This window comes from Vipera berus (assembly GCF_964194415.1).
Source record: "Vipera berus genome assembly, chromosome: 3".
Classification (NCBI taxonomy): domain Eukaryota; kingdom Metazoa; phylum Chordata; class Lepidosauria; order Squamata; family Viperidae; genus Vipera; species Vipera berus.
This window is the reverse complement of record NC_138204.1, coordinates 21,820,635-21,846,565: the sequence shown is the minus strand read 5'-3', so window position 1 is coordinate 21,846,565 and position 25,931 is coordinate 21,820,635. Positions and strand designations below refer to the sequence as shown.

The window sequence follows — 25,931 nt, the reverse complement described above, 5'->3', positions numbered from 1 at the left end:
TACAGAGATCCATTTCAGTTTGCCAAGTCCTGTTATTTGTAATGTAATTACTCATAATAGATAAGTGCAGTGCACTCTCCTCATCCCCAAACTGTGAAAATCTGGTACAAAATATATTTTCCCAGGGCCTGCCTTCTTACCTACCTTTTCTTTTTTTAAATAAATGGCTTATGTTAAAAAGTTTTGCTATCTGTTGACACAGGCACTCCCATTGAATGCATCTTTGTAAGCCTTTTTTCAGGGAATGAAATAGAAAAAGCAAAAGATGCTTTACTTCCTCCAATACCTTTTTGAATTAGGCTGATCTGAGCTTCAGGTCACATTGACTTTGAGTTACCCTTTCATACATGCTCCTTGGTCAATGCTGAAGGGCCATGAATTAAGGTGCCTAATCCTTAGACTGGCTAAAGTCCACATCACCTTGTCCCCTGCATATGAATGCACTATTCTACAAAAAGAAGTCAAGCTTTCAAAGGTTTTATAGGTGTGCATGTTAATGTTAATGTTACACTATATTACAGTAACAAAGGACGAACATTATGTGTTATCATCACAGTTATCGTGCAGCTTGTTACCAGGTGGGTAACAAATCACAGATGTGACGAGGCACAAATTAAGGAGTTTGTTTTTAAAGTGCTAGTGTTTAAAAATACATTCTCTATTCTTCTTGATTCCACCCTTGTCATGACATCAACATAAAGTGCTTTGTAATACCAGCAAAATGAAAGGAAATAGTAGGAATTATGAATCCAAGCTGGTGTAGCTGTTGTGTGTTTTTGTCAGAAATGGCCTGTTTCAAAATAAAATGGAAATGTATTAAGATCATGGCCTTTATTCTCTTGATGTTTTTACCCTCCTTCCTACTGTTAAATCCCAGAAGTGCCTATCTTGATGTATATCACTCCAGATGGCAAGAGATCATTCCTTGGAAATAACTTTTTTTTGCATATTTATGTATTTATAACTTGCATATTTTTGCATTCTACATTATTTAAGTGCAAAATGTGGTAGAAATAAACTTGTTGCTTAGTGAACAGGTTGGGTGTAACTCACTTCCCCTCCCCTCTCTGATGTGCAAATAATTCAGGGAGAAGAAATGGAATATCTTTCCAATATTACTTAATTTCTTTTGTGCTGGAATTGTTCTCAAAGCTAATATGGATTCTTGGTTCAGGCTGCCATTTCTGGCTTTTTTTGTTGTTTTGCTGCTGTTCCTTAGTTTCCCAACTGTTGAGGTTTGGGTGATACCTTCCAAGGATACCCTTCTCCAACACACAAAAGATTAGATCCACCTGATTTATTTATTTTCAAGAATACATAAAAACATCCATTCATAAAAAAGTATGAAAATCTCTTTTTAAACATCTTACCATATTTAAGTTTGAAAACTATCTTCCTAATCCCAAGTTAAAAACTACATCCCTGATCTCAGATTTTGTATGACTTTTAGCAGAGTCAGTTTTTTTTTTACATATAACTTTGAAGGGATATTTTGGATTTAGTACAAGTGGTGCAACTCACCCTGCTGATTTTTTTTAAAATAAAAAAATAGATTTTAATGCATCTAGAAATAGAGAGAGAAATGTTTAAAAGTTTATTTCTCAATTCACTGCATTTGTGATTTAATAAGCCTACCCTAGCCCTGTTCGTCTTCAGACCTTGTATTCATCAGAGAAAAAGACATGGATGGGGATGTTTGGAATAGTTACCTTTAAGCATAACGTGTTGCGTTTCTGATCACATCTACTATTTGTTCCAGTATTTGACTACAGATGCCTAGATCACTTTAAGATGACAATGCAATTCAGATACTGGTATTGCCATAAAAGAGGTCTACTGTATGTTAAAGGATTGAATGAATGGAAGAATTGGTCACGCTGACTTCTGTAAAGAAAGTTGAAAGGAGATCAATTTATGATTAAGATGTGCACAAACTCCATTTTACTTAATGACTGTAGTGTGGTTGGCTTAAGAATTTGGAGTAGATTCGGAGGAGGTATTATTCTTAATCCCATTTCAAGACATCCTTCTGATTTTTACAAAACAGGTGGCTTGTTCAGTCAAAGGTTCATGCCATGCAGAATCTTTTCTTTGTGTGTCGAGTGTAAAGGCATTCCTGTCAGTTGTTAACCAACATTCTGCAGCACTGATCAGATATTTTTATCATGTTTGTTACTATGTCCTCCTCCTCCACCACCTCCTGGTAATATGTGAACCTCAGGTGAAATATGATTATCTAATTTGATAGTTTCCTGGTTAGCATGGGTTCTTCCAGTGATATTTTCCATGGAATAAAGGCAATTTTGCCCTAAAAACTTGGGTGTAGAGGACAAAACAGCAGTTGCTAAGCGGTCCTTCTCGGTTTTACAAACATTATCTCGTTGCCTTATATAGCCTCTCTGAGAAGTGTTGTATTTGGGGGTAGTATGTCCTGAAGGGGCTTTTGGAGGACTTGAGTCATAGAGCAACTGACCTTCATCATCTGTGTCAGCATCAATAAATTTATGAATGCCAGCATCATGGAAGTTAAGAACAATCGGTGTCTGTTTCTCAGGTGACTTCGTAGGGGTTCTAGCACTTGCAGTCGTATAAACAGAAGTTTCTGGACTCATTAGAGATCGATCAGAATATCCAGAGCTATCTGTGGCAGCACATGTAGCTCCCCTGTTCTTGATGGTATCTGGGTATATTCTTAGGACATTTGAAGCTGCTGGCCCTACAGCATCCTCTTCCATAAAATTAACCTTTAGAGATCTCAGTTTTAGAGGATTAATGAGTTTTATTGAACTTTTGGGGCTATCTATGAAAAAGGTAGAGCAATGGCCAGTTTCCAGATTTGGTTTTATTTCCATGAATTTGGACCCACTTCCGTCCAATCTATATGGGTCCTGAAGTGGAAGTTTTCCACCTTTGCTGGTTAGTGTAGTCAGTGGGCTATGAGAATATCTCCCAGCTTCAGGAAATTCAGTCATGCAGCTTATATAACTGTCAATGCTTGACATGCTTCTCATGTCAATTATTCCATCTGCCCGAGTAGTCAACAAAGGGACCATTGGGCCAGGAATGGCCTCCATTTCTAGTTCTTCTTTTTGCTTGCTGGGTTGAGCTGTCTCCTTTACATTGAGATTTGGCTGTGACTGAGCTTTTGTCATTTTGTTGTACATGTCTTCGAGTTGCTGAGCATTCAGGTGCTGAGGACTGGAGGAAGACCTAGCTTTTTCAGGGGATTCTTGTTCCTTTGTCTCCAAAGATTTATTGGAGCTAGTTTCAGAGATTGATCTTTTGGCCCATTTCCATTTGCTTGGAGATAAATGATTGTCCTGAACTTTATCTTTTTTGCCTGCATTTTCTCCTTTCTTTTCAACAACTACGTCCATCAATTCTACACTACGTGCAAAAGCATCCTTCATATTCATGGACACAATGCTTCCATTCCTTTTGGCTCTTTCAAGGGCTTCCCTACGCTTAACGGCTTTTTCCTGCCTCTTCTGTTCTTTGTAGAACTCTGAAAAGTTATTTACAATGATTGGGATTGGAAGGGCAATCACTAAGACTCCAGCAATACAGCATAACCCACCAACAATCTTACCTAAAAGAGTCTTAGGGTAGATGTCTCCATAACCAACAGTTGTCATAGTTATTGTTGCCCACCAGAACGACGCTGGTATGCTCTTGAATTTTGTGTCATCCTCATCTTTTTCTGCAAAAAATACTAAGCTTGAAAAGATCATAATGCCCATCGCCAAAAACAAAATAAGTAATCCAAGTTCATTGTAACTTCTCCTCAATGTAAATCCCAGAGATTGCAAACCAGTTGAATGCCTGGCCAGCTTTAGAATACGGAGTATCCGCATGATACGAAATATCTGGACTACCCTCCGGACGTTTTGGAACTGAAGTACACTTTTGTTGGATTCTGTGAGGAAGATGGTGACATAATAGGGCAAGATTGCTAACAAGTCAATGGCATTCAGTGGTCCTTTGAAAAATTTCCATTTCTTAGGAGAGGAGAGGAAACGCAAGAGATATTCCATTGTAAACCATGCGATGCACACTGCCTCTACGTGGGCTAGCTGAGGGTTATCTGTAGGATTTCCATACTCATCTGTGTCCTGAAGCTCAGGCAGAGTGTTTAGAGACAAGGCAATTGTAGAGAGCACAATGAACATGATGGAAATAATGGCCAAAATCTGCAAAAAAAGAAAGAAAGAAAGAAAGAAAGAAAGAAAGAAAGAAAGAAAGAAAGAAAGAAAGAAAGAAAGAAAGAAGAAGAAAGGAGTCAGTACCACAAAGAAATTACATAGTAATAGTATTCTTTTGGTTTATATATTGTTTTTTCTTGGATATTGGTTATTAGCCATCCATTACGTATTTAAGGACAGCCACATGAATTTCTAAATAAATAAACAAATAAAACTGAAATAGGGCTGTACTGATTTTTCTCTTTCAGCTTCATAGTTCTTGATTCCCAAATTATCTTCCATCTAAGTATCAATCATGCCTCATCTTGCCTAGTTTTTGAGATGAAAAAAGGTTAACTGCCTGTTGACTAAGCAGTTTACTTTAAATTTACTTTAAAAGGCATTGCAGCATATTTTCACAACATTAAAGTCTAAAATGTACTTTTTCTTACGACAAGCCAAGTCTGCTTCAAAGGTGAATGGTATGCATGATACCAAAGTCTTATTGTACAGTCACTGCATATGTTTCTCTCCAGGGGTTTATATTCCACTCAAATGGCTTACATCCTTCAAAAATACTAGCAACACATAATAAAACTGTACTGTGTAATGTAAAATATCAGCCACCTAATAAAACAGCAATACAAAATAATATACAAGACACAATCAAAGCCCAGCACATCATATATCATCTGCTTGATCAGATAAAAGCTGGATGGAACAATTTTTCTTGAAAGAGTGAAATAGGACAACTTATTTCATAATTTGGGTGTGGCTACCAAGACCATCCTTTCCCTTGTCCAGAATAAGTAGGCATTATGAATACTATCATATTGTAAATAATATTGTCTTTTATCCTTAGGCTTTTCCCATCTCTAAATTGGGAGGAGTTTTTTATAAGTTCTAATTATAAGATATGGCAGGAAAACTAATAATCAGGAAGTGAAAATGGCTGCAGAAATTTCCTTGGGAAGAGTGAGTCTCTTCCCTATTACTTGTCCAGCCAATGTTCACTCTTTTTAAAACTCTGAAACAGGATTTACAATTTGCAGCTTCTGTTAGATAATGAGGTTGGGAATGTGTGTATGTGTCTGTGCTTGTGAGTTTCAATGTGGAGTGCATCTGCTAGCATCTATACACTTGGATGTATACATGTATTTCACATATATATTTATTAGCAGGAGGTCTGGTTTCAGATGCAGTTTCAAAGTCTAGGTTGACAAGATGGGATGCTTGGTCATTGCATAGGATTTGTGTTTATCTTTTTTCCCCCTGTCTACTTTCTCTTCTTGGAGGCAAATCATTTTAAATTCAGCCTGTCTTCTGTAGTCTAAATATAGTTAAGTATCAACAGAAGCCTCTTAAATGATCAAACACTGAAGGCACTAAATCCATGATAATATTAAAGAGGATGATTTAAAGCATTTCAGGTTTTTGCCTTTACACTGATTCAGTAGCACTGTTGATATTATTAAAGTAACACTGTATTGTCAAAATAACTCTTATTACATATGTGAAACAACGTTTAGGAACTTTTCCTATTATGCTGTTGTTGACCACATTTTCTTATGCTTCATCTGCCCAAATGCAGCATGGATTCTGTAGTTTAACCTCAAGATAATTTTCTAGTCCATTGCAAAAAATAAAATAAAATTGGCTCTTATCAGCACTTCTGTCTTGGAGTATAATATGTAGACAAGCAGATTCTGGGAACACAAAGTAACAGCTGGTTTCAGGAAAACTCTCTATATTTAATTACTTAAGCCTTGTAAATCAAGATGTCTCACATTTAATTTTGGGACTATGGGACAATCAGTGTTAAAGAGATCAGGGGTACTAAACATATTTCTAAGTAAAGGCTATTGATTGTATGAATCAAACACATATTTCTTCTAAATTTTTCCATTACAAGCATCTTTTCATCATATTTCACAAACTGCTATTAAGCCAGGTCAGCATTATTATTAAGCACAGGAAAATGAATATCCCTATCAATCGTTCTTCCTATGGGTACTACAACAGAGCATCAAATTGATTCCAACTTTTTTACTGATAAACTCAAGATGGCATACATAGTGCTCCTTCTCCAATTTCTTCCTATTTTATTTTATTTTTTCATTTTATTTTACTCCCATTTATATCCCGCCCTTCTCCGAAGACTCAGGGCGGCTTACAAGCTCAGCAGTAGCCTTCATTCTATGTATATGCCTCTTATTAGGGCTTTTGGGCCCCCCCAAGCGGCATTATTACAAAGTCAGCTTATTGCCCCCAACAATCTGGGTCCTCATTTTACCTACCTCAGAAGGATGGAAGGCTGAGTCAACCTTGAGCCTGGTGGGACGCGAACCTGCACTAATTGCAGGCAGCTGGTGTTACTTAAGGAGGCATTAGCCCACTGCTCCACCAAGGCTCCTATAACAATCATGCTAGTAGGTTGGGCTGAGAGAAAGTGAGTGACCCAAGTGATCTTCTGTGAGTGAAGGTGACAAAATCTGGGTCTTTTCAGTGTTGGTGCAACACTTTAGCCATTACATCTATTATATGTTTACTGCCAATGGGGAAAATTACCAATAGGATATTCTGTCAAGTATACTGAAATAAGTTGACCTGGAATTAGTTGTGTCCATAACAAGAGACAATAATGTCACATAAAGCATCATACATTGCTGGAACTATGTACTCGTGTCCTGCTGGGTGATGTAAATATAAATTAAGACATTAACATAATCAAACAACCATATCATTTGCTCCCCTTGTCCCCAAATGCCTAGGTTTTAAATAATTATGTGTCTTTGTATGGATAGAAGCTTTTCTTCAATTGAGAGTTTACAGCAGCAGTGGCCAAACGCATGGCAATACCAATTTTACTCCCTGCTCATACAATACAAGCACTTTCTCTCATCCCTGCTCCATAATTTAAGTTTTCCTATTTCCTTGAGACATCTTTCCTCTTAAACAGCCCCCACACGATGACATGAAAGCTTCATTGCACTTCTGTTCCCTTCTGAAATACTGTGATCACAGAATCAAACCAGACTATTGGTTATTGTGTCAACCAATGATTCAATTGAACTCCTTCAAAATATGCATATTCCCACCTATGAAGATTCCCTGCAAACGTAAGGACAGTATAGTGCCACAGCAGGGGTGATGATTTAAAACACAAATGAAGAGGTATTATTTGTTGCTCTGTTGGGATCTGTTTTTACTTACTCTCACTTCCTGTCTAAGTTCCAGGCCTCAGGAACTTCTCAGAGATGGTATGTTGTGAAGAAGATTCAATTGCTCATAGCAAGGCTGCATGTGGCAAAGTGATTCATAGCAAGAGGTTCTGTTGCTTTTGTAATCATAACACCAAAAGGTAGCACTTCTAAGGGACTGCTTTGGTACTGTACATAAGGTATTTCCCCATCTCTTTCATTACAAAATGTTAAGTACAAAATGTAGTGTTTGGTGATTTTCAGTTTGGTTCAATCAGCCAGATGCCAAGAGATCATGTATTAGAATTTTCTCAAAGGGATTGTAATGTAAAATGAAATCAAGAGAAGATTTAATAAAAGAAGGATACATTTGTCAATAGTTCGCTTATATGCAATTAATAAAAAGGTTTAAAATGAATAAACTATTTTACCATTTTAAATAAAATAAGACCAAGTTTGAAATAGAATTATATACTAATGATGAACAAGTTACTGCTAAAATGTTGTTGCTGAAAATGAAAGAATGTATGACAAAATGGGCTAAAAGATTTGGCTATAATATCCCAATAGGAAAATATATGGTTGAAATGATTGAAATTTACATTATGTTCTACTCTAAGTATTTTTATAAAATGATGTGTCATAGAATCATAAGGCTGGAAGGGACCTTGGAGGTCTTCCAGTCCAAATATTGTTGGTATTTGTCACCAGAGAAATTGTCTAGAAGGCATTTCAGATCTTTGCTGGAAATGCGAACAATATGAAGGGACGTTTTGTCATGCTTGGTGGACATGTAAAAAAGCTTAAAAATGGATAGAAATCCACACACTAATTCATACGTTTTTAAACGTGAAAATACAATTGAAACCAGAGACTTTTATTTTGGGACTAATAAACAGACCACTAGAAAAAAAATCATCAAATGTTTTTCTTATATATGATAACTGCATTAACACTATTATATGCTGAAAAGTGAAAAGTTTCAATGCTTCACAGTTGAAGGAATGGCTGGTGAAGAGGATGGAACTTGAGAGGGCTAAATTAATTTCTTTGACTAGAGGGTAAAAAAAGGAATAGCTACATTTATGGCTGATTGGAAAACCTATATAGATTTTTTGTATAAAACATAAAAATGTACTTAAGATTTGTGGTTTAATGATTAGAAAAAAATGAATAAAAAAGAGGGAGCTTTCTTTTGTAATTATACAGTAAGAGATAATTTTGCAAGTATACTAATATTTGCTTCAAATGAAATCAGAAGCTTCTTCATTCTATTCCTCTTTATTTTTTCTTTCTGTCCGTTTGCCTGTTTCTTTATTGCTTTTACTCTTTGTGCTAGCTTTTATGTTCTTTGTAAAACTTTCAATAAAAATTATTTTAAAAATTGTTACTATTTTTAAGCCAAACTTCCAAATGGAAGATGCCTTAAAATAGAAGATTCATCTGACAGCCGTTCAAATAGGGAACACTTTTAAAGAGAAAATTGTCCTTTGTAAAATGCAACACTGACCTCACTATTACTTCTTTTTTTCAACATGGAAAATACTTCAGAACTATCTTCAACCCATTAGTTCAACTTCTGATCCTACTTTCAGACAGCAGTTGAGTAAAACTCTGATGTTTATAGCTTTTGAAACTGTTATCTTGTCCACAGTACATTCATCACTGATTTTCAGAAGTCTTGTGTTCCAAATCCTTACTACCTTTGTTGCATTTTCCAATACCCTTCCCTGTTTATACATACTTTTCCCAAGAACACTGCACAATTCTAAGCCCAGAACTCAAAAGGATGTTGAACTAAGATGTATGCTTTAGATAAAATACGTCTACTATATCATCTTAAGTGGTTCCAGGACATTTAAGTCAGAGAATAACTTTACAGATGTATTTATTTAGAACTAGGTTTTTATACATTTTGAGGGTTAAAATGTGCAATAAGCTTGTTTTTGTAGCAACATAACATTGATTTCAGGACCAGATACTGCAGACTATGGTGTTTCTTCTGAATTAGCCTCAATGTTTGGGGTATATTTAGCAAAAGTTAAACGGCCAAGTGATATGTATTTTAATAAGAGAATTAAGTACATACAGTATTTAATGTTCTTTCCTTGAGATCAGTTGTGAGAGCTACTTAATTTAGTTAACTCATTAGGTTTGTCATATTTTGAAGAGTATATTTTCAATCACTCAGCAAGGAGAAGAAAGAAGGTAGAGACTGATTTGAAGAGACTAAAATGTGCTAGGTAGCATGTGTACAAGGCAGGAACCTTCAAATACTGTATATGCTATCTTGAGCTCCTGATTTAAACCATCTGTCTGTCTGTCTTTCTACTATCTATCTATCTATCTATCTATCTATCTATCTATCTATCTATCTATCTATCTATCTATCTATCTATCTATCATCTATCTATCCATTATCTAATCTATATCTGTCTGTCTGTCTCTCTCTCGCTAAATAAACAGAATACAAATAGCATCTGTCAAAACATTTAGAAGTGGATGACTATGTGGTCTTTCGTGGGGGCTCTCTAATATCATTGCATGATAGGATTGGTTTATCAGCAGTGGTATAAGTATTGTAATCTGTGGCAATCACCCCTGTATCCCTTTATAGTATTGCTCTAGGACAGGAGTAGGCAATCTTGGCTCTTTTATGACTCATGGACTTCAACTCCCAGAATTCTTGAGCCAGCCATGCTGAGGGAAAAGGGAGAGGTTTCCAAGCTGATCCATGCTGACTCAAGAATTCTGGGAGTTGAAGTCCATGAGTCATAAAAGAGCCAAGGTTGCCTACCCCTGCTCTAGGACATCATGGGAAATATAAATTGGCAGCTCCTTGAGGTTGGTTAAAACAATGCCCTTGGAGAAAATATATGCAAAGGCCAAAGGAAAGCATCACCACTGATGGACTATGCTAAAGTACTGGGACCCACCTTATAGCTCTTCAAGCATTCTTGGTATTGATGATATCCAGATAATATTATTATTATTATTAATTATATAAAATTAAATATCATATGCATTACCTTAGTTCTTTCTTTGCTGCAAGAACTAACTTAGTCTATTAAATTTCACCGTGTCCAAATTTTTGATTAGGACTGTTTTCATAATCATAATTCTACCTTTTCTTTATGTACATACTGTACATTAATTTCCCCTTCATGGATTACTGCCTTGTCGTGGCGAAGGGGCTTGCGTAATTCAATGAAGCTATGAGCTATGCCGTGCAGGGCCACCCAAGACGGACAGGTCATAGCAGAGAGTTCTGACAAAACGTGATCCACTGGAGAAGGAAATGGCAACCCACTCCAGTATCTTTGCCATGAAAACCCTATGGACAGTACCAAAAGGCAAAACGATATGACGCTGGAAGATGAGCCCCTCAGGTCGGAAGGCGTCCAATATGCTACTGGGGAAGAGCAGAGGGCTAGTACTAGTAGCGCCAGAAAGAATGAAGCGACTGGGCCAAAGCCGAAAGGACGCTCAGCTGTGGATATGTCTGGTGGTGAAAGGAAAGTCCGATGCTGTAAAGATTTTTTCTCCATAGGAACCTGGAATGTAAGATCCATGAATCAAGGCAAGCTGGACGTGGTCAAACAAGAGATGACAAGACTGAACATCGACATCTTAGGTATCAGCGAACTAAAATGGACAGGAATGGGTGAATTTAATTCAGGTGACCATCAGGTATACTACTGCGGGCAAGAATCCCTCAGAAGAAATGGAGTAGCCTTCATAGTCAATAAAAGAGTAGGAAAAGCAATACTGGGATACAATCCTCAAAATGACAGAATGATCTCAGTTCGAATCCAAGGCAAACCATTCAATATCACAGTAGTCCAAGTCTATGCTCCAACCACCGGTGCTGAAGAGGATGAAATTGACCGGTTCTATGAAGCCCTACAGCACCTTATAGAACTAACACCAAAAAATGATGTCCTTATCATCATGGGGGATTGGAATGCTAAAGTAGGAAGCCAAAAGATAACCGGAATAACAGGCAAGTTTGGCCTTGGAGTACAAAATGAAGCAGGGCACAGGCTGATAGAATTTTGTCAAGAGAATACGATGGTCATAGCAAACACTCTTTTCCAACAACCCAAGAGACGGCTCTACACATGGACATCACCAGACGGTCAACACAGAAATCAGATTGACTATATGCTCTGCAGCCAAAGATGGAGAAGCTCTATACAGTCAGTAAAAACAAGACCAGGAGCTGACTGTGGCTCAGACCATGAGCTTCTCGTTGCAAAGTTTAGGCTTAAACTGAAGAAAGTAGGGAAAAGCACCAGGCCAATCAGGTATGAATTAAATCATATCCCCATTGAATATACAGTAGAGGTGACAAATAGATTTAAGGAATTAGATCTGATAGACAGGATGCCTGAAGAACTATGGACAGAGGTTCGCAACATTGTACAAGAGGTAGCAACCAAAACCATCCCAAAGAAAAAGAAATGCAAGAAAGCAAAATGGCTGTCTGAGGAAGCTTTGCAAATAGCTGAGGAAAGGAGGGAAGCAAAAGGCAAGAGAGAAAAAGAAAGATACGCCCAATTGAATGCAGAATTCCAGAGAATAGCTGGAAGAGATAAGAATGCCTTCTTAAATGAACAGTGCAAAGAAATAGAAGAAAACAATAGAATAGGGAGGACCAGAGATCTTTTCAAGAAAATTGGGGAGATGAAGGGAACGTTCAATGCAAAAATGGGCATGATAAAGGACCAAAATGGCAGGGACCTAACAGAGGCAGAAGAGATTAAGAAGAGATGGCAAAATTACACAGAAGAACTATACAAGAATGAGCTTAATGTCCCTGATAATCACAATGAGGTCACTGACCTCGAGCCAGACATCCTAGAATGTGAAGTGAAGTGGGCCTTAGAAAAGCTGAGCAACAACAAAGCTAGTGGAGGTGACAGTATTCCAGCTGAGCTATTCAAAATCTTAAAAGACGATGCAGTAAAAGTGCTACACTCAATTTGCCAGCAAATTTGGAAAACTCAACAGTGGCCACAGGATTGGAAAAGATCAGTTTACATTCCAATTCCAAAGAAAGGCAGTGCCAAAGAATGTTCAAACTATTGCACCATTGCACTCATTTCTCATGCTAGTAAAGTTATGCTTAAAATCCTACAAGCTAGACTCCAGCAGTATGTGGATAGAGAACTACCAGAAGTACAGGCAGGATTTCAAAGAGGCAGAGGAACTAGAGATCAAATAGCCAACATACGCTGGATCATGGAGAAAGCTAGAGAGTTCCAGAAAAACATCTACTTCTGCTTCATTGACTATGCTAAAGCCTTTGATTGTGTGGATCATAACAAACTGTGGCAAGTTCTTAAAGAGATGGGAGTACCAGAACATCTTATTTGTCTCTTGAGAAACCTATATGCGGGCCAAGAAGCAACAGTGAGAACTGGACACGGAACCACTGATTGGTTCAAAATTGGGAAAGGAGTCCGGCAAGGCTGTATACTGTCGCCTTGCCTATTTAACTTATATGCAGAGCACATCATGAGAAAGGCAGGGCTAGATGAATCAAAAGTTGGAATTAAGATTGCTGGAAGAAATATCAACAACCTAAGATATGCAGATGATACAACTCTAATGGCAGAAAGTGAAGAGGAACTGAAGAGTCTCTTGTTGCGAGTGAAGAAGGAGAGTGCAAAAGTTGGGTTGAAACTAAACATTAAGAAAACCAAGATCATGGCATCCGGCCCTCTCAATTCCTGGCAAATAGATGGGGAAGAAATGGAGGTAGTGACAGATTTTATTTTCCTGGGCTCCAAGATCACTGCAGATGGGGACTGTAGTCAAGAAATTAAAAGACGCTTGCTCCTCGGGAGGAAAGCCATGGCAAATCTAGACAGCACACTAAAAAGCAGAGACATCACCCTGTCAACAAAAGTGCGTATAGTCAAGGCTATGGTCTTCCCAGTTGCAATGTATGGCAGTGAAAGTTGGACCATAAGAAAGGCTGAGCGCAAAAGAATTGAGGCCTTTGAACTCTGGTGCTGGAGAAGACTCCTGCGAGTCCCTTGGACTGCAAGGCGATCAAACCGGTCAGTCCTAGAGGAGATCAACCCTGACTGCTCTTTAGAAGGCCAGATCCTGAAGCTAAAACTCAAATACTTTGGCCACCTAATGAGGAGGAAGGACTCACTGGAGAAGAGCCTAATGCTGGGAAAGATTGAGGGCAATAGAAGAAGGGGACGACAGAGAATGAGGTGGCTGGATGGAGTCACTGAAGCAGTAGGCGTGAGCTTAAATGGACTCCAGAAGATGGTAGAGGACAGGAAAGCCTGGAGGAACATTGTCCATAGGGTCGCGATGGGTCGGACACGACTTCGCAACTAACAACAACAACAAGTACATTAATTCAATTTTAATCAGTAAACCAATCTGGGGTATCAATTCTATCAGGCAGGAATTGAGAGAATGGGCGATAAGAGAGTGATGCCTCTCTTAGGCATCAGAACCACCCAGTGTCTCTCTCTCAATCCTTGGAAGGAGACAATGGCAAAATACTTCTGAAAAACCTTGCAAGAAGACTCCAAAGATTTATCCTGGCAATTGTCAGGAATCAAGACTGACTTAAAGGTGCAAACACAAACACACACACATAGGGCGGGGGGGGGGGGAGAGGGAGGGAGGGAGGGAGGGAGAAAGGATTTCTACTTCATGAAAAGTTGCATCCAAGTTTGGAAGTAATATCTAAATTATGAAATATCCTAATTATTAAAGTAGTGTGGAATCTTCACTTTTTAAAATCCTACAAAGGAGTGCAGTCAGTGACAATCAGTATATGATAAAACAACTAAAAATACCAAAAATATAGTCTCATATGAGAAGACTGTAATCAAACAGGATTCCTGCTACCATTATTTATTCACTAAGAAATTCAGAATGTAGTTCAGATCTTACAAATTCTCGTTCTCTTTTTTTTCTCCAGCGTTACGTGTGTATGATCTTAGCTTGCACAGAAAAGGGTAAAGCAGCTTTAACTGCACTTGTGAAATACTAACCAAAGACTGGTATTGTCCTTACCATTACCAAGGAATGCTACATATTGTACAATTACTATCATAGGCAATTACGTCTAACCATGATGATGCAAACATGATGAAGTGCTGTCACAACAAAGCTTTGCCAATTTGTAGTTGGGTGACAACATCACAAACAAGCATAAAAAATACAATGTAGTCTGCTGCCCTGCCTTTTCCTCTTTTGTTTCCCTGCATATAGAGGGCTGAATACAACTAAATGATTTTTTCCACAGATACAATAGGACCCTGGATACATTTCTGACCTTCCTGAATCCTAATTTCAAAGTGAGATTATTAATTAATTAAATTATTATTCTCTCTAAAAATGTTAATTTACAGAAACTGACTTATCACAGGATCAAGCGGTGGTACAACTTAAAGCGATAAATAAAATTGTGCCTATTGCTGTTCTACTGTTGTTATGACAACCTCCCAAACTCATCTAACCTGTACCACATTTAATGCTTGTTCATTACATATTAATTTCACTGGTTCCAAAATCACAAGCAGGAAATAATTCTGAAATGACTGTATGCATCTGATTTAAAAAGTGCTCTGACTTTGTGAGATAATAAAAACTAAGCTGGTCTTTCTTTTTTCCAGACAGCTATGTAAGAGGGAACACAAAGTTTTTCAACTCTTGCTCCATTCCCAAATAATCCCCTACTACAACATAATATTTTGCTTCATTGCATTTTGATGTTGTATGGCAATTATCAGTGAAAGAGGCAAGATGAATGAATAAGCAGAGAAACAACAATGGTAAACAAACTCTCTTGTAGCCAGAAGTAAGCTTGACAACAAGGGAATCTTCAAAACTGTCAGTTTTCATATCTCTCCTATGCCAAATTGCAAAACCTTCTTAACAAGCACAACAACATGCCAGCAGGGGTCTCTTTGTGACTGAGTGGCAACAAAACCTATGCTTTACTGCACTGCAGTCAACATCATTATCCTTGCCATTCACTCACAAAAGGGCAGAATATGCACACACTCTCTCTCCTTCCATTATTGTTAAATGCAACCCCCTTTCAGATATCAACAGGATTATAACCAAGGCTAACTGCCACTGGAAAGATTCTAGAAAGTCTAAACATTAAATCAAATGTTGCCGTTAGGATATTGGTAGCTTTCCAGTCTAGTAACAGGCACACTGTGTTTTGACTTTCATGCTGCTTCTTCCCTGTTTTTATTGTGCTGACATCCTGCCAGATGATGAATTTGGAGACATCAGACCTTTTGCCCATTCTGGATAATGAAGACATTATCCAATTTTAAATTTTGTAAACTTACAAATTTTGAGAGGAGCAGTTTCACAAATCCAATCAATCGATCAATCAATCAATCAATCAATCAATCAATCAATCAATCAATCAATCAATCAATCATACTTCACAGAACCATAGAGTGGGAAGATACCTAAGAAGCATCAAATCACTGAAGGATTCACACTATCCCCAGTAATAGATGATTATCCATTCTGTTTGAAAACCTCTAGTGAAGGGAAAGAAATGACTTCATGCAGTAACCTGTAAATAACCTGTAACCTGTAATAGTTTTTATTGTCAAGATGTTCTTCCTAAGGTCTAATCTGTGCTATATTCTTCATCGCATTGTACTTCTAGTTTTACTTGGTGAGCATGTGAGGATAAATCTGAACTCTCAACAATGTGACTGCCCTTCAGATATCTGAAGACAGCTATTGTGTCTGTCTCAACCTTCTCTTCTAAGATTTAGGTCAAGGGTCTTCAAACTTGGCCCTTTTATGACTTGTGGACTTCAACTCCCAGAATGCTAGCTGGCTGAGGAATTCTGGGAGTTGAAGTCCACAAATCATAAAAGGGCCAAGTTTCAAGACCCCTGGCTTAAGTCTTTTTTTTTTATTAAAGAGTTTTACAAAAACAAAATTTTACAATATATCCCCAAATCCCTCCCACCCCAAACCCACCCACTTCCCAGAGCTAAATACAGGATTATAGTTACAATAATCATATTCTAAATAAAAATTATGCATAATATACAATTAACCAAATTCATAATGCGCTTTAACTCTCTTTTAACATAACTACCAACAACGTACCAATAACAATATCCCACTAAAATCTACTCATAAGCTAAATGGTACTTTTTAGTCCCATATTTGTTTTGAATATAATTTATCCATCTCCTCCAAACTGAAATATATCTTTCCTGTGAATGATCCTTCAGATAAGCAGAAATCTTAGACATTTCTGCAAGATTCGAAACTTTAAACACCCATTCTTCTACAGTGGGCAAACTATCCTTCTTCCAATATTGTCCCACCAGTAACCGTGCTGCCGTTATCATGTTCAACATCAAGTTAGTTTCTTTAACATCACAATCTACAACAATGCCCAATAAAAACAATTGCGGGGAAAACTTTATCTTTCTCTTAAAAATCTTTTGAATGTTCCACCAAATTTTAATCCAAAAAGCTTTTATATTTCTACAAGTCCACCACATGTGAAAATAGGTAGCTTCTAAACTACCATACCTCCAACATTTAGATTGTAAATTAGGATACATGTTGGACAACTTCTTGGGATCCAGATGCCATCTATAAAACATTTTATAAAAATTTTCTCTTAGATTTTGAGCCTGGGTAAATTTAACATTTCTGACCCAAATTATCTCCCAGGTGTCCAACGAAATTGGTTCCTGAATATTTTGTGCCCATTTTATCATGCAGTCTTTAACCAGTTCCGTTTCCGAATCCAATTCAATTAAAGCATTATATATCCTCTTTATATGTGCACAATTTGAATCTCTAATTTGCTTTACTAAATTTTGATCTGTAGTTGTGATGCCAACCTTCTGATCTGACTTCCACCTAGCTTTCAATTGGGTATATTGAAACCAAGAGTAACTTATGTTTCCCTGGCTTAAGTCTTTTAACCATTCCTTGTAGAACCTGTTTTCCAGTCCTTTTACCATCTTGATAGGTCTTCACTGGACTTGCTCCATTTTATCAATGTCATTTTTTAAGGTGTGCAGAACTGTTTGCAGTACTCCCAGTGAGATCTGGTGAAGGTAGATTAAAGTAGGATACAGTGTTTCCCCGAAAATAAGACTTGCCTTATATTAATTTTTGCTCCAAAAGACACATTAGGCTCTATTTTCTAGTTAGGGCTTATGTTCAGGGAAATACGATAAAATGCATCTGTCTGGTTGACGATCTTAACCGGAACTTATTTTGCGGGTGGGGCTTATATTACGAGCATCCTGAAAAATCATGCTAGGGCTTATTTTCCAGTTGGGTCTTATTTGGAGGGAAACACGGTAATTACAGTACTTCCAGTGATCTGGACTTTATTCCTCAAGATTCTCCTAAAAATGTTTGCTTCCTTTCCTCATTTAAAAAAACACCCAGATATTACAAATTGAATAAAGAAAGAACTTTATTTGGAGGAAGAGATGAATCTCCTCTGTTGGAGACAATTTACAAGTTGCCATTGTAAAAGCAAAATTTCCAGTTTTCTATAAAACAAAGGAATACAAGAATTCTATAGACACAAGTTTTTGGAATATTAATGTTTTAATTTCTTAAACAGAGAAAAAACAAATAAGCGTAATGATCATTCACTGGCAACAGCAGTAGCTGCTGATAAAAGGACTTTTTTGTTTTGCAAAACTGTTCAAATTATGAAAGGTTGGAGCAGAAGAAAATAATTTCCACTGAAATCCTTCATCAATCTTCTCCAACTCCCAACTCCTAGTGGGGCAGCGCTAGTTCTGGTGGGACGCTCAGGGACGGGGCAGTGCTAGCGCCGGCGGGATGCTTGGGACGGCACTAGTGCTGGTGGGACACTCGGGGTAGGGTTAGGGTGTGGATGTGCACTGGCCATGCCTTCTCATGGCCCAGTGGCCAAGCAGCCACGGCCCTGTAGTGGGCTGCGACCCACAGGTTAGGGACCCCTGGATTAGACTAATCAATTCTACTAAGATGAGATCATAGAAAACAAGCAAAGCACCAATAAGATAACGAGAAGCAGAGATTCACATCAGATCTCTGTTTCCTCCAAGCAATTACTGTTGTCAACAGGGTAATTTTTCTTCTGAAAATACAATGCAAATATACTAAAATGAAAAACAATAGTTGAAGGCCATGCATGTTTATTAGCAGAAAATGGGTCTAGAAAAGCAAATCAGCTAATTGGCATGCAAATGAAATGGTGTTGGTTGCTAAGAACGCATATTTATTTTACAGCTATTGCAAAACTCATGTTCATGATCTTCCCATACCATCTCTTGCTTATGAACATTCATGAAATATGTGTTTCCCTTCACACTGTAAGTACAATGTATGTATGTTCAATGTGCTTCATTCTATGAAGTTCATAATGTGATGTTCCACTTGCTATGCAAACATTCAGCATAAAATATCTGTAAACAGCCATTATCAGTTGCTTTGGGATAGGCATTTTTGTAGACATACATTAGCAAATGAGTAGTGCCAGTGATATAGCCCATTTCATATTTATATCTACAAGTGCATGAGAGAATCACATTCACATACACAATGTGTGCCTTAAGCTATTTTTAAGTTTCCATGCCATCCATGTACAAAACATTTTTGATGGTAAACTAGGCATCTATAATATGGGGAAAATGAGCCAATTTGCCTGGGTTGTCCTTTTTAATAATTATGAGGTTGTTCAGTGCAGAAAAACCTGGTTCAGGGGAAACCAACATTAGCTGAATTCTAGCAGTCACTATGATCCAGTGCTGGCAGTTTAAAAATAATTAGTATTCCAGGCATATTAGCTGCTATGGTATTTGTGACAATGAAGATATAGAGGAAACTCTGTAATTCTAATTCAGTATCCTCCAGATGTGTTGGGCTATAGTTGTAAGAAACATTGGCCATCATAGCTTTTCATTTGCCACATTCATCGATTCACTTGATTTATATTTTTAAAAACATCTAAAACAATACATGGGACATAATCATTAAAACATAACGTACTAAAGAGCATTAAAAGAATAATGGCTCCTGCACTGCGAATTGCTCCAGCTCCATGTCCCTTATTGAAAGAATAGAGTCCTCATGGTTTTTCTAAACATAAATAACATTGGGGATCACTTGATCTCTGGAAGGAGATGCTTCCACAAGGGTGGGGCAGCTATGCAGAAGCTGTCTCTGGGCTCCTACCCTCTCAGCTTCTTTAAGAGAGGTGATCCTCAGCATTGCTTCCTGGATTGCTCAGGCCAGTTCTATATGAAGAACACAATCCATAGATAAGCCAGACCAAGCCATATAAGGCTTTATATAGCATTATCAATATTCTGAATTGGAATCAGAAAACTTGTTGGTAACCAATGCTGGACATATACTGTAGCATCAGCTTTATATAGCTTAAAGTGCTTCTCACCAGCTAATATGTAGTCCTCTATATTCTGGGACATGCTGTCCTATTGGAAAAGGCTGCAGCTGAGTGCAGTACATTTTGTTAGTAACTGTTATTACAGGAGTTTTATCACTCCTAGCAATATTATAGAAATTGAATAAATTGAATAAATAAATAATAATAATTAGTCAAACTGGAGTCATGGTATGATCTAGGTTAACACTATTTGGTTGCACCCCTGGTTGCACTATTTGGTTTACTACTGTTGTCTTCTGAAATATTTGCTCAACTTCGCAGTCTAGTCTAGAATTGTAAGACTTCCAGTGGTCTCCATCCAGGTCTGATCGACTAGCTATGAAATCCAGAAAAGCCAGCCCCAATTTTTCTTAGTGTAACGTAGGAAGTCAACGTGCAGCAATCATAGTGGGTTAATTAATAAATTAAAAGCATACTGGGTTAAATTAGTGAATTATGAACTATCAAGTCTTACTAAGAACTGTGTGGTATATATCCAAAGTTGCATGCTCTTTGTTTAGCTGTGTATCAAGTAACAGCTTGATATGGGAATTAGACTAGGAGCTGCTTCCCACATACATCGGCATCACTTGGTTTCTCGTAGTTTGATAACCTTGTTTTAATAACTTGCTTTCTTAAAGCATGCCCTGAAAATAATACCATTAGAGGTGATAAAGATTTGTGTGTTGTTCTTTCACTCATGCATCAAATGCGAGGCAGAAAGATGAGTAAACGTTGTCCCTAAAGACTGGTAAATGGACTATTCAATTTGAACCCATGTGAATTTTACAAGTAGCTTGTTTTTCAAAAGGGTGATCTTAATTATTGTGCTGCTCTTTTTCTGCTTATAGTAAGAGTTTCAAATCATCTAAATCTAAAGAAGAAATCTAAAGATGGGGGCACATACTGCCAGAACCAGCATTTTTGGTTAAATTATATACCCTTGAAAATCATAGTGTGCAAAAAGGAAATACTGAAAACTGGTGCGTCTTAATTACAGCATTGCCAGGGGGCGATACAGTAATAGTACTGTAGGGTGCTCAAAAGTCTGAATTTTAAGGTCAGCATTAGATCATGCACACTTGGAATCCTTTTGAAATTTGCCTGTTTGTTTAGATTTATTTTGGGCATTTGGAGATAGGCAGAACCCAATTTTGATATCCCTCAGCCTTTCACAAAAATTGGGAACCTTCCATGACTTGTGCAGAGATACTTATTGTATTCTAGCTGCTTTGTCTTCTTCCATTTTGAATACCTTTCAATTCCTAGTAGCTTGTGCTAAGCCCAAAGAAATGAAAATGAATACTATTTCAAAAAAGTCTGTGTGTCTCATTACAAATTCTGCCGCCAAATTAGTAGTTCAAAAGTGTGCAAATGCGAGTAGAACAATAGGTACCATTTCAGTGGGAAAGTAACAGTGCTCCGTAATGTCATGCTAGTCACATGACTACAGAAATGTCTTTGGACAGCATTGGAGATGAGCACTGCCCCCGTATAGTCAGCAATAACTAGTGGAGTAAAATCAGTAGAGACTCCTTTACCTTATCTCATTACAAACTGGTGCAGGTATTATGGTGGTATTAACTATCATGGCTTCCTCCGGGAATTCCAGGTTGTACATTTATTTATAGCACCCTTTCTCAGCCCTCCAGATCCCTTGGGACTGCAACTTCCCAATTCCCAGAATGTTCACAGGAGTTGCGATTGAAACATTTTAGGGTAGGAAACAAGATTGGTGGAATAATAATAATAATAATAATAATAATAATAATAATAATAATAATAATAATAATAATAATAATAATAATAATAATAATAATAATAAAAGTTGGAAGGGACCTTGAAGGTCATCTAGCCCAACCCCCTCCTCAGGCAGGAAACCCTATACCATTTCGGACAAATGGCTGTCCAGTCTTTTCTTAAAAGCTCCCAGTGTTTGAGCATTCACCGCTTCTGGAGGCAGGTTGTTCCACTGGTTAATTGTTCTAATTGTCAGGAAGTTTCTCCTTAGTTCTAGGTTGCTTCTCTCCTTGATTAGCTTCCATCCATTGCTTCTTGTCCTGCCCTCAGGTGCTTTGGAGAATAGCTTGACTCCCTCTTCTTTGTGGCAGCCCCTGAGATATTGGAACACTGCTATCATGTCACCCCTCACCCTTCTCTTCATTAAACTACACATACCCAATTCCAGCAACCGTTCCTTATATGTTTTAGCCTCCAGACCTCTAATCATCTTTGTTGCTCTTCTCTGCACTTCTTCTAGAGTCTCAACATCTTTTTTACATCGTGTTGACCAAAACTGGATGCAGTATTCCAAGTGTGGCCTACCAAGGCATTGTAAAGTGGTATTAACACTTCATGTGATCTTGATTCTATCCCTCTGTTAATGCAGCCTAGCACTGTGTTGGCTTTTTTGGCACTATTTCACCCGTACATTTCTTAGGGTTCCCTGAGAGAGGAGCAGCTTGTTTAACAGCAGTTTTCTGGTTTATCTGTAGATGCTTAATGTTATTTTTATTGACTTCATTATATCACAGTGTGTAATTATATTACATTGTATAGTATATTAAATTGATTACAATGAAGTATGTCTCTAAATTACCTAGAATTAAACTTTGGAGAGAAAAAAGAATCAGGAAACAGTGCTCAGCTGGTTTTCACTTTATTGCTTTTAATTAACCTGAGATCTGGGATAACGATAATATAAATATGAATTCTAGGATTTATTCCTTGTATATGCCTGATTTAATCTCAAGAGCCAAGAAAAGATAACCTGATTAAAAAGAAAGCCTAACTTGCAAAATAAATATTTTTCAGATTCCAGGGGCGGAGAGGGAACAATTAAGTAAAACTGAAAAGGTTATGTTTGTGTGTATACTTAATAGATTATAACCCCAGGCACACTGTCTTCCCATGGGCCCATAATTTTTCTCTTGGGTCCTCCAAATCCTCCAATATGAAAGACTATTCTCCACCTGACCGTCCTCCTGTTTCAAATGGATTTATTTGGAGTCCTATGTTGCTGTAATACTTGACCTCAAGATGAAAAAGAGGAAAAAAAGCAGAAACCTCTAGTGTTTTCAGTAGATTCCATTTCAAGCTTCTTCAGTTTGATGACCCTTCATTATGATTAGGCAGGTGGAGACATGCAGCCAGGGCACCTGTAAGGTTGCAGATGGGGGAAGGCTGAGTCATTGGTTTAAAAATAGTATCAATAAGAGGCAAATAGTATGGCACAGTATTTGCAAGCTTGGAAGCTTGATTGAATCTAAGTGTGTACAAGATTGCAGCTCTAAGCTGTATATGGGCAAAAGTGAACCTCTTGGAACAAGCTTTTAGAGCAATCACACAAACAGCACTCGAGTTACTCTTCCAGCTATTGTAGCTCCTTGATGACTTGATTACTGGTAACATTGTGAAAGATATAATACTTTGGATGGCACACAACTGGTTCCCATGCTTCCTCACTGGGGTTAATAAAGAGGACTGTGATATAATTGGAGCCCTCATGAGCTAATGGAAGATGCTTGTTGTATCTGGCTGACAAGAAAATCTGTAAAGTGAATGGTTCATAGCTTCCTCATACTGGGATTGCTTTGCTCAACCCTGTCTTTTTGGAGCAAGGTTGATGAGTACAAAAGTCACTCACATTATAGTATGGATGAGACCAAGTAATTCCATCAAAATGCTACATTGACTGATTCCAAAGAGACTCAAAATCACACGTTGGCTGAAATCCGTGTGGTTCTGATTTTTATATTTTTGCCGTACATTTATTTTTAAATTTTTTTTTGCTGTACATCTGGCAATTCCAGAGTTGGTTGGAGTCAGGTATCACAAAATCATCATCACCATCAAAATGTATTTTACAAATGAATATGTGTCATAAATTGGATGCAAAAATGTATGTTTAGGAAAGATATACAAGGAAAAAACCATTATACTAGGGCTAGGCAATATGATTTCAGAGGTCACTTTTATTGGGAAAAGTTCATCCATAAATCCATACTTTTGGGGAAATATGCCACATCTTTTGGTGAATTGTGATGTGAATTTTGGTGCAATTTTTTGAAATGGAAGAAAACCTTTATTTAATTTTCTTATAAATTAAACCATTTTGGTTTAGCACACAGCTCTACTTCTCTTTTTAGCGTTGATTTACTTGGCTGGCAATGAAAGGTATTAATAAACCAGATTAGGAGAGTTAGGGATAAAACTGTAGGAAAAGAAAACAAATAACTTCTTATGCAAATGAACATTCAAAAGATGGTATAGTTCCACTCTGTTAATCCAAAAATATCAGTGTGGGAAAAGCAAGCAGGCATATACATAGAATGAAGGCTATTGCTAAGCACATTGATTTGTGCTTTAGATTGTAAGCCACCCTGAGTCTTCAGAGAAGGGCGGGATATAAATGGGATTAAAAAAAAGTCTGATTACTAATGGTGCAAAATTCCTTTTTGAGCAGAGTTCCACAACCTGGCTTTGCAGACCTGCTGGGGGTGGGTGGGAGGAGAAGAAGGGCTGGTTCCATGTGAGGGGTGGGCAAGTGTGCACATGTAGCTCCATTTGTCCAAGCTGCCTTTTGTGGCCTGGTTCTGAAGGGCTTAAGGCCTGCTAGTTGGCCACAGCCCCGGGGTTGGGGACCCCTGTCATACAGTATTAGCAAACTAATGATAACTGTTTTGGCAATGTAGCATTGCCCATACAATAATACTAAAAACTATATATAAAATAGAATATTATAGTATTCTTAAAGACATGAAGGTATGGCTCAAAGAAAGTCAAAATCTGTTTATCAACAGATTTTGTTTATCAACAGTAGGAAGTTGAAAATAATGGATTGAAGTTGCAGAAAGCTTTTTCCCCCAATGGTTTGATTTTTTCCCAATGATTCAGGCTTTTTCCCCCCCTCCCAATGACTTCAATGGATTGTTAGAAAAAAACTCCTAGCCTTAGCTCCATGAGCCGTTTCATTTAACCTCGTTCAGGGATAACTATTTAAAAGAAGGTTGGGCCCAACACGTGTAGGCAGTCACATTTTAAATCTTGTGTTTGTTTCTGAGCAGACCTGAGATGGTTGGCATGGTCAGATCATGCTTAATCCAGTTCTGACTGGTAGCTACCTGTGACGTATGTGGGATTCAGCCTGTTCAGTTCGGGGCACAGAGGTGCTGTGTTTGACAGTAAAAGCATTTACCCAAGAGATAGTTACCTACCCTTCAGCAGACTTGCTCAGGCAGAGATTTGGAATGATTTAATTTGGATTCTTGTACTGAGCAGAGCTTTGGACTGTGGCCTAAATGGCCCATCTGAATTCAACAGTTCTATTATTCTGAGTTAATGGTTTACTAGGTTTACTAGGAAACAAAGTCTGAAACGTCTTACTTAGGATTCTATAAATACTGTATGACAATATGCTATATATTCCTAATGTTTAGGAATTTCATATTCCAAATAAGGAGCATTTCTAAGTAGCATTAAAATAGGGGTGAACACTTCCTAGAGTTTAATAGCATGCATTATTGTATATATTAAATAAAACAACCTTATTTTCCTATTGTATTAAGGCCCACTAAGAGGACTTCCGGGCTTACCCATCTGTATATAGAAATAGTAATCTTATTAGTCTTATCCTAAAAATGCCCTTTGTGTAGCAATGAAATGAACTTTGCAAAGGACAGTGGCAACTTAACTAAACCCTTGACCGTACCTGTTTGCAACTCCATCTTCAGAAAGCAAGGGAACATAAAACAGAAACTAGGAAAGTATTAATTTTCCATTTTTGGCTTCTCTCAATTTCCCATTTTTTTACCCAAATCCTGTTTTTGTTTGTTTGCTTTCTAGTTTAATTAAGAAATCTGAAATACATGAAAGTCTATAAAATATTTTAAGATATTGCCAATAGATACACATTTTTGCAGACACTGTGCCTCATGCTTATATTCTGCAATTTTTTTTCCTAACAGAATGCATTATTAATTATACTTTTCATTAAGACAGGCAATTTCTCTGTGATACAAACATTTTCATGTGTTTCTTTAAAAAAATCCAATCTGAAAAATTATATTACAATATTTAGAGATGTATAAACTATGAAAGATAATTGTGTGGATA

The 25,931-nt window shown here is 37.5% G+C and overlaps 1 protein-coding gene across 1 annotated transcript in view; it reads right to left on the bottom strand.

Moving 5' to 3' along the window:
* Positions 1 to 2,150: 2,150 nt before the first annotated feature.
* Positions 2,151 to 25,931, bottom strand: part of KCNB1 (potassium voltage-gated channel subfamily B member 1) — a gene marked incomplete at both ends in the record, with an annotated part of 168,507 nt that continues 144,726 nt past the window's right edge. Inside the window, one exon of the mRNA XM_081322854.1 lies at positions 2,151 to 4,190. Within this exon, the coding sequence (XP_081178980.1) occupies positions 2,151 to 4,190 (2,040 nt within the window). The remainder of the gene's footprint in view (positions 4,191 to 25,931) is intronic.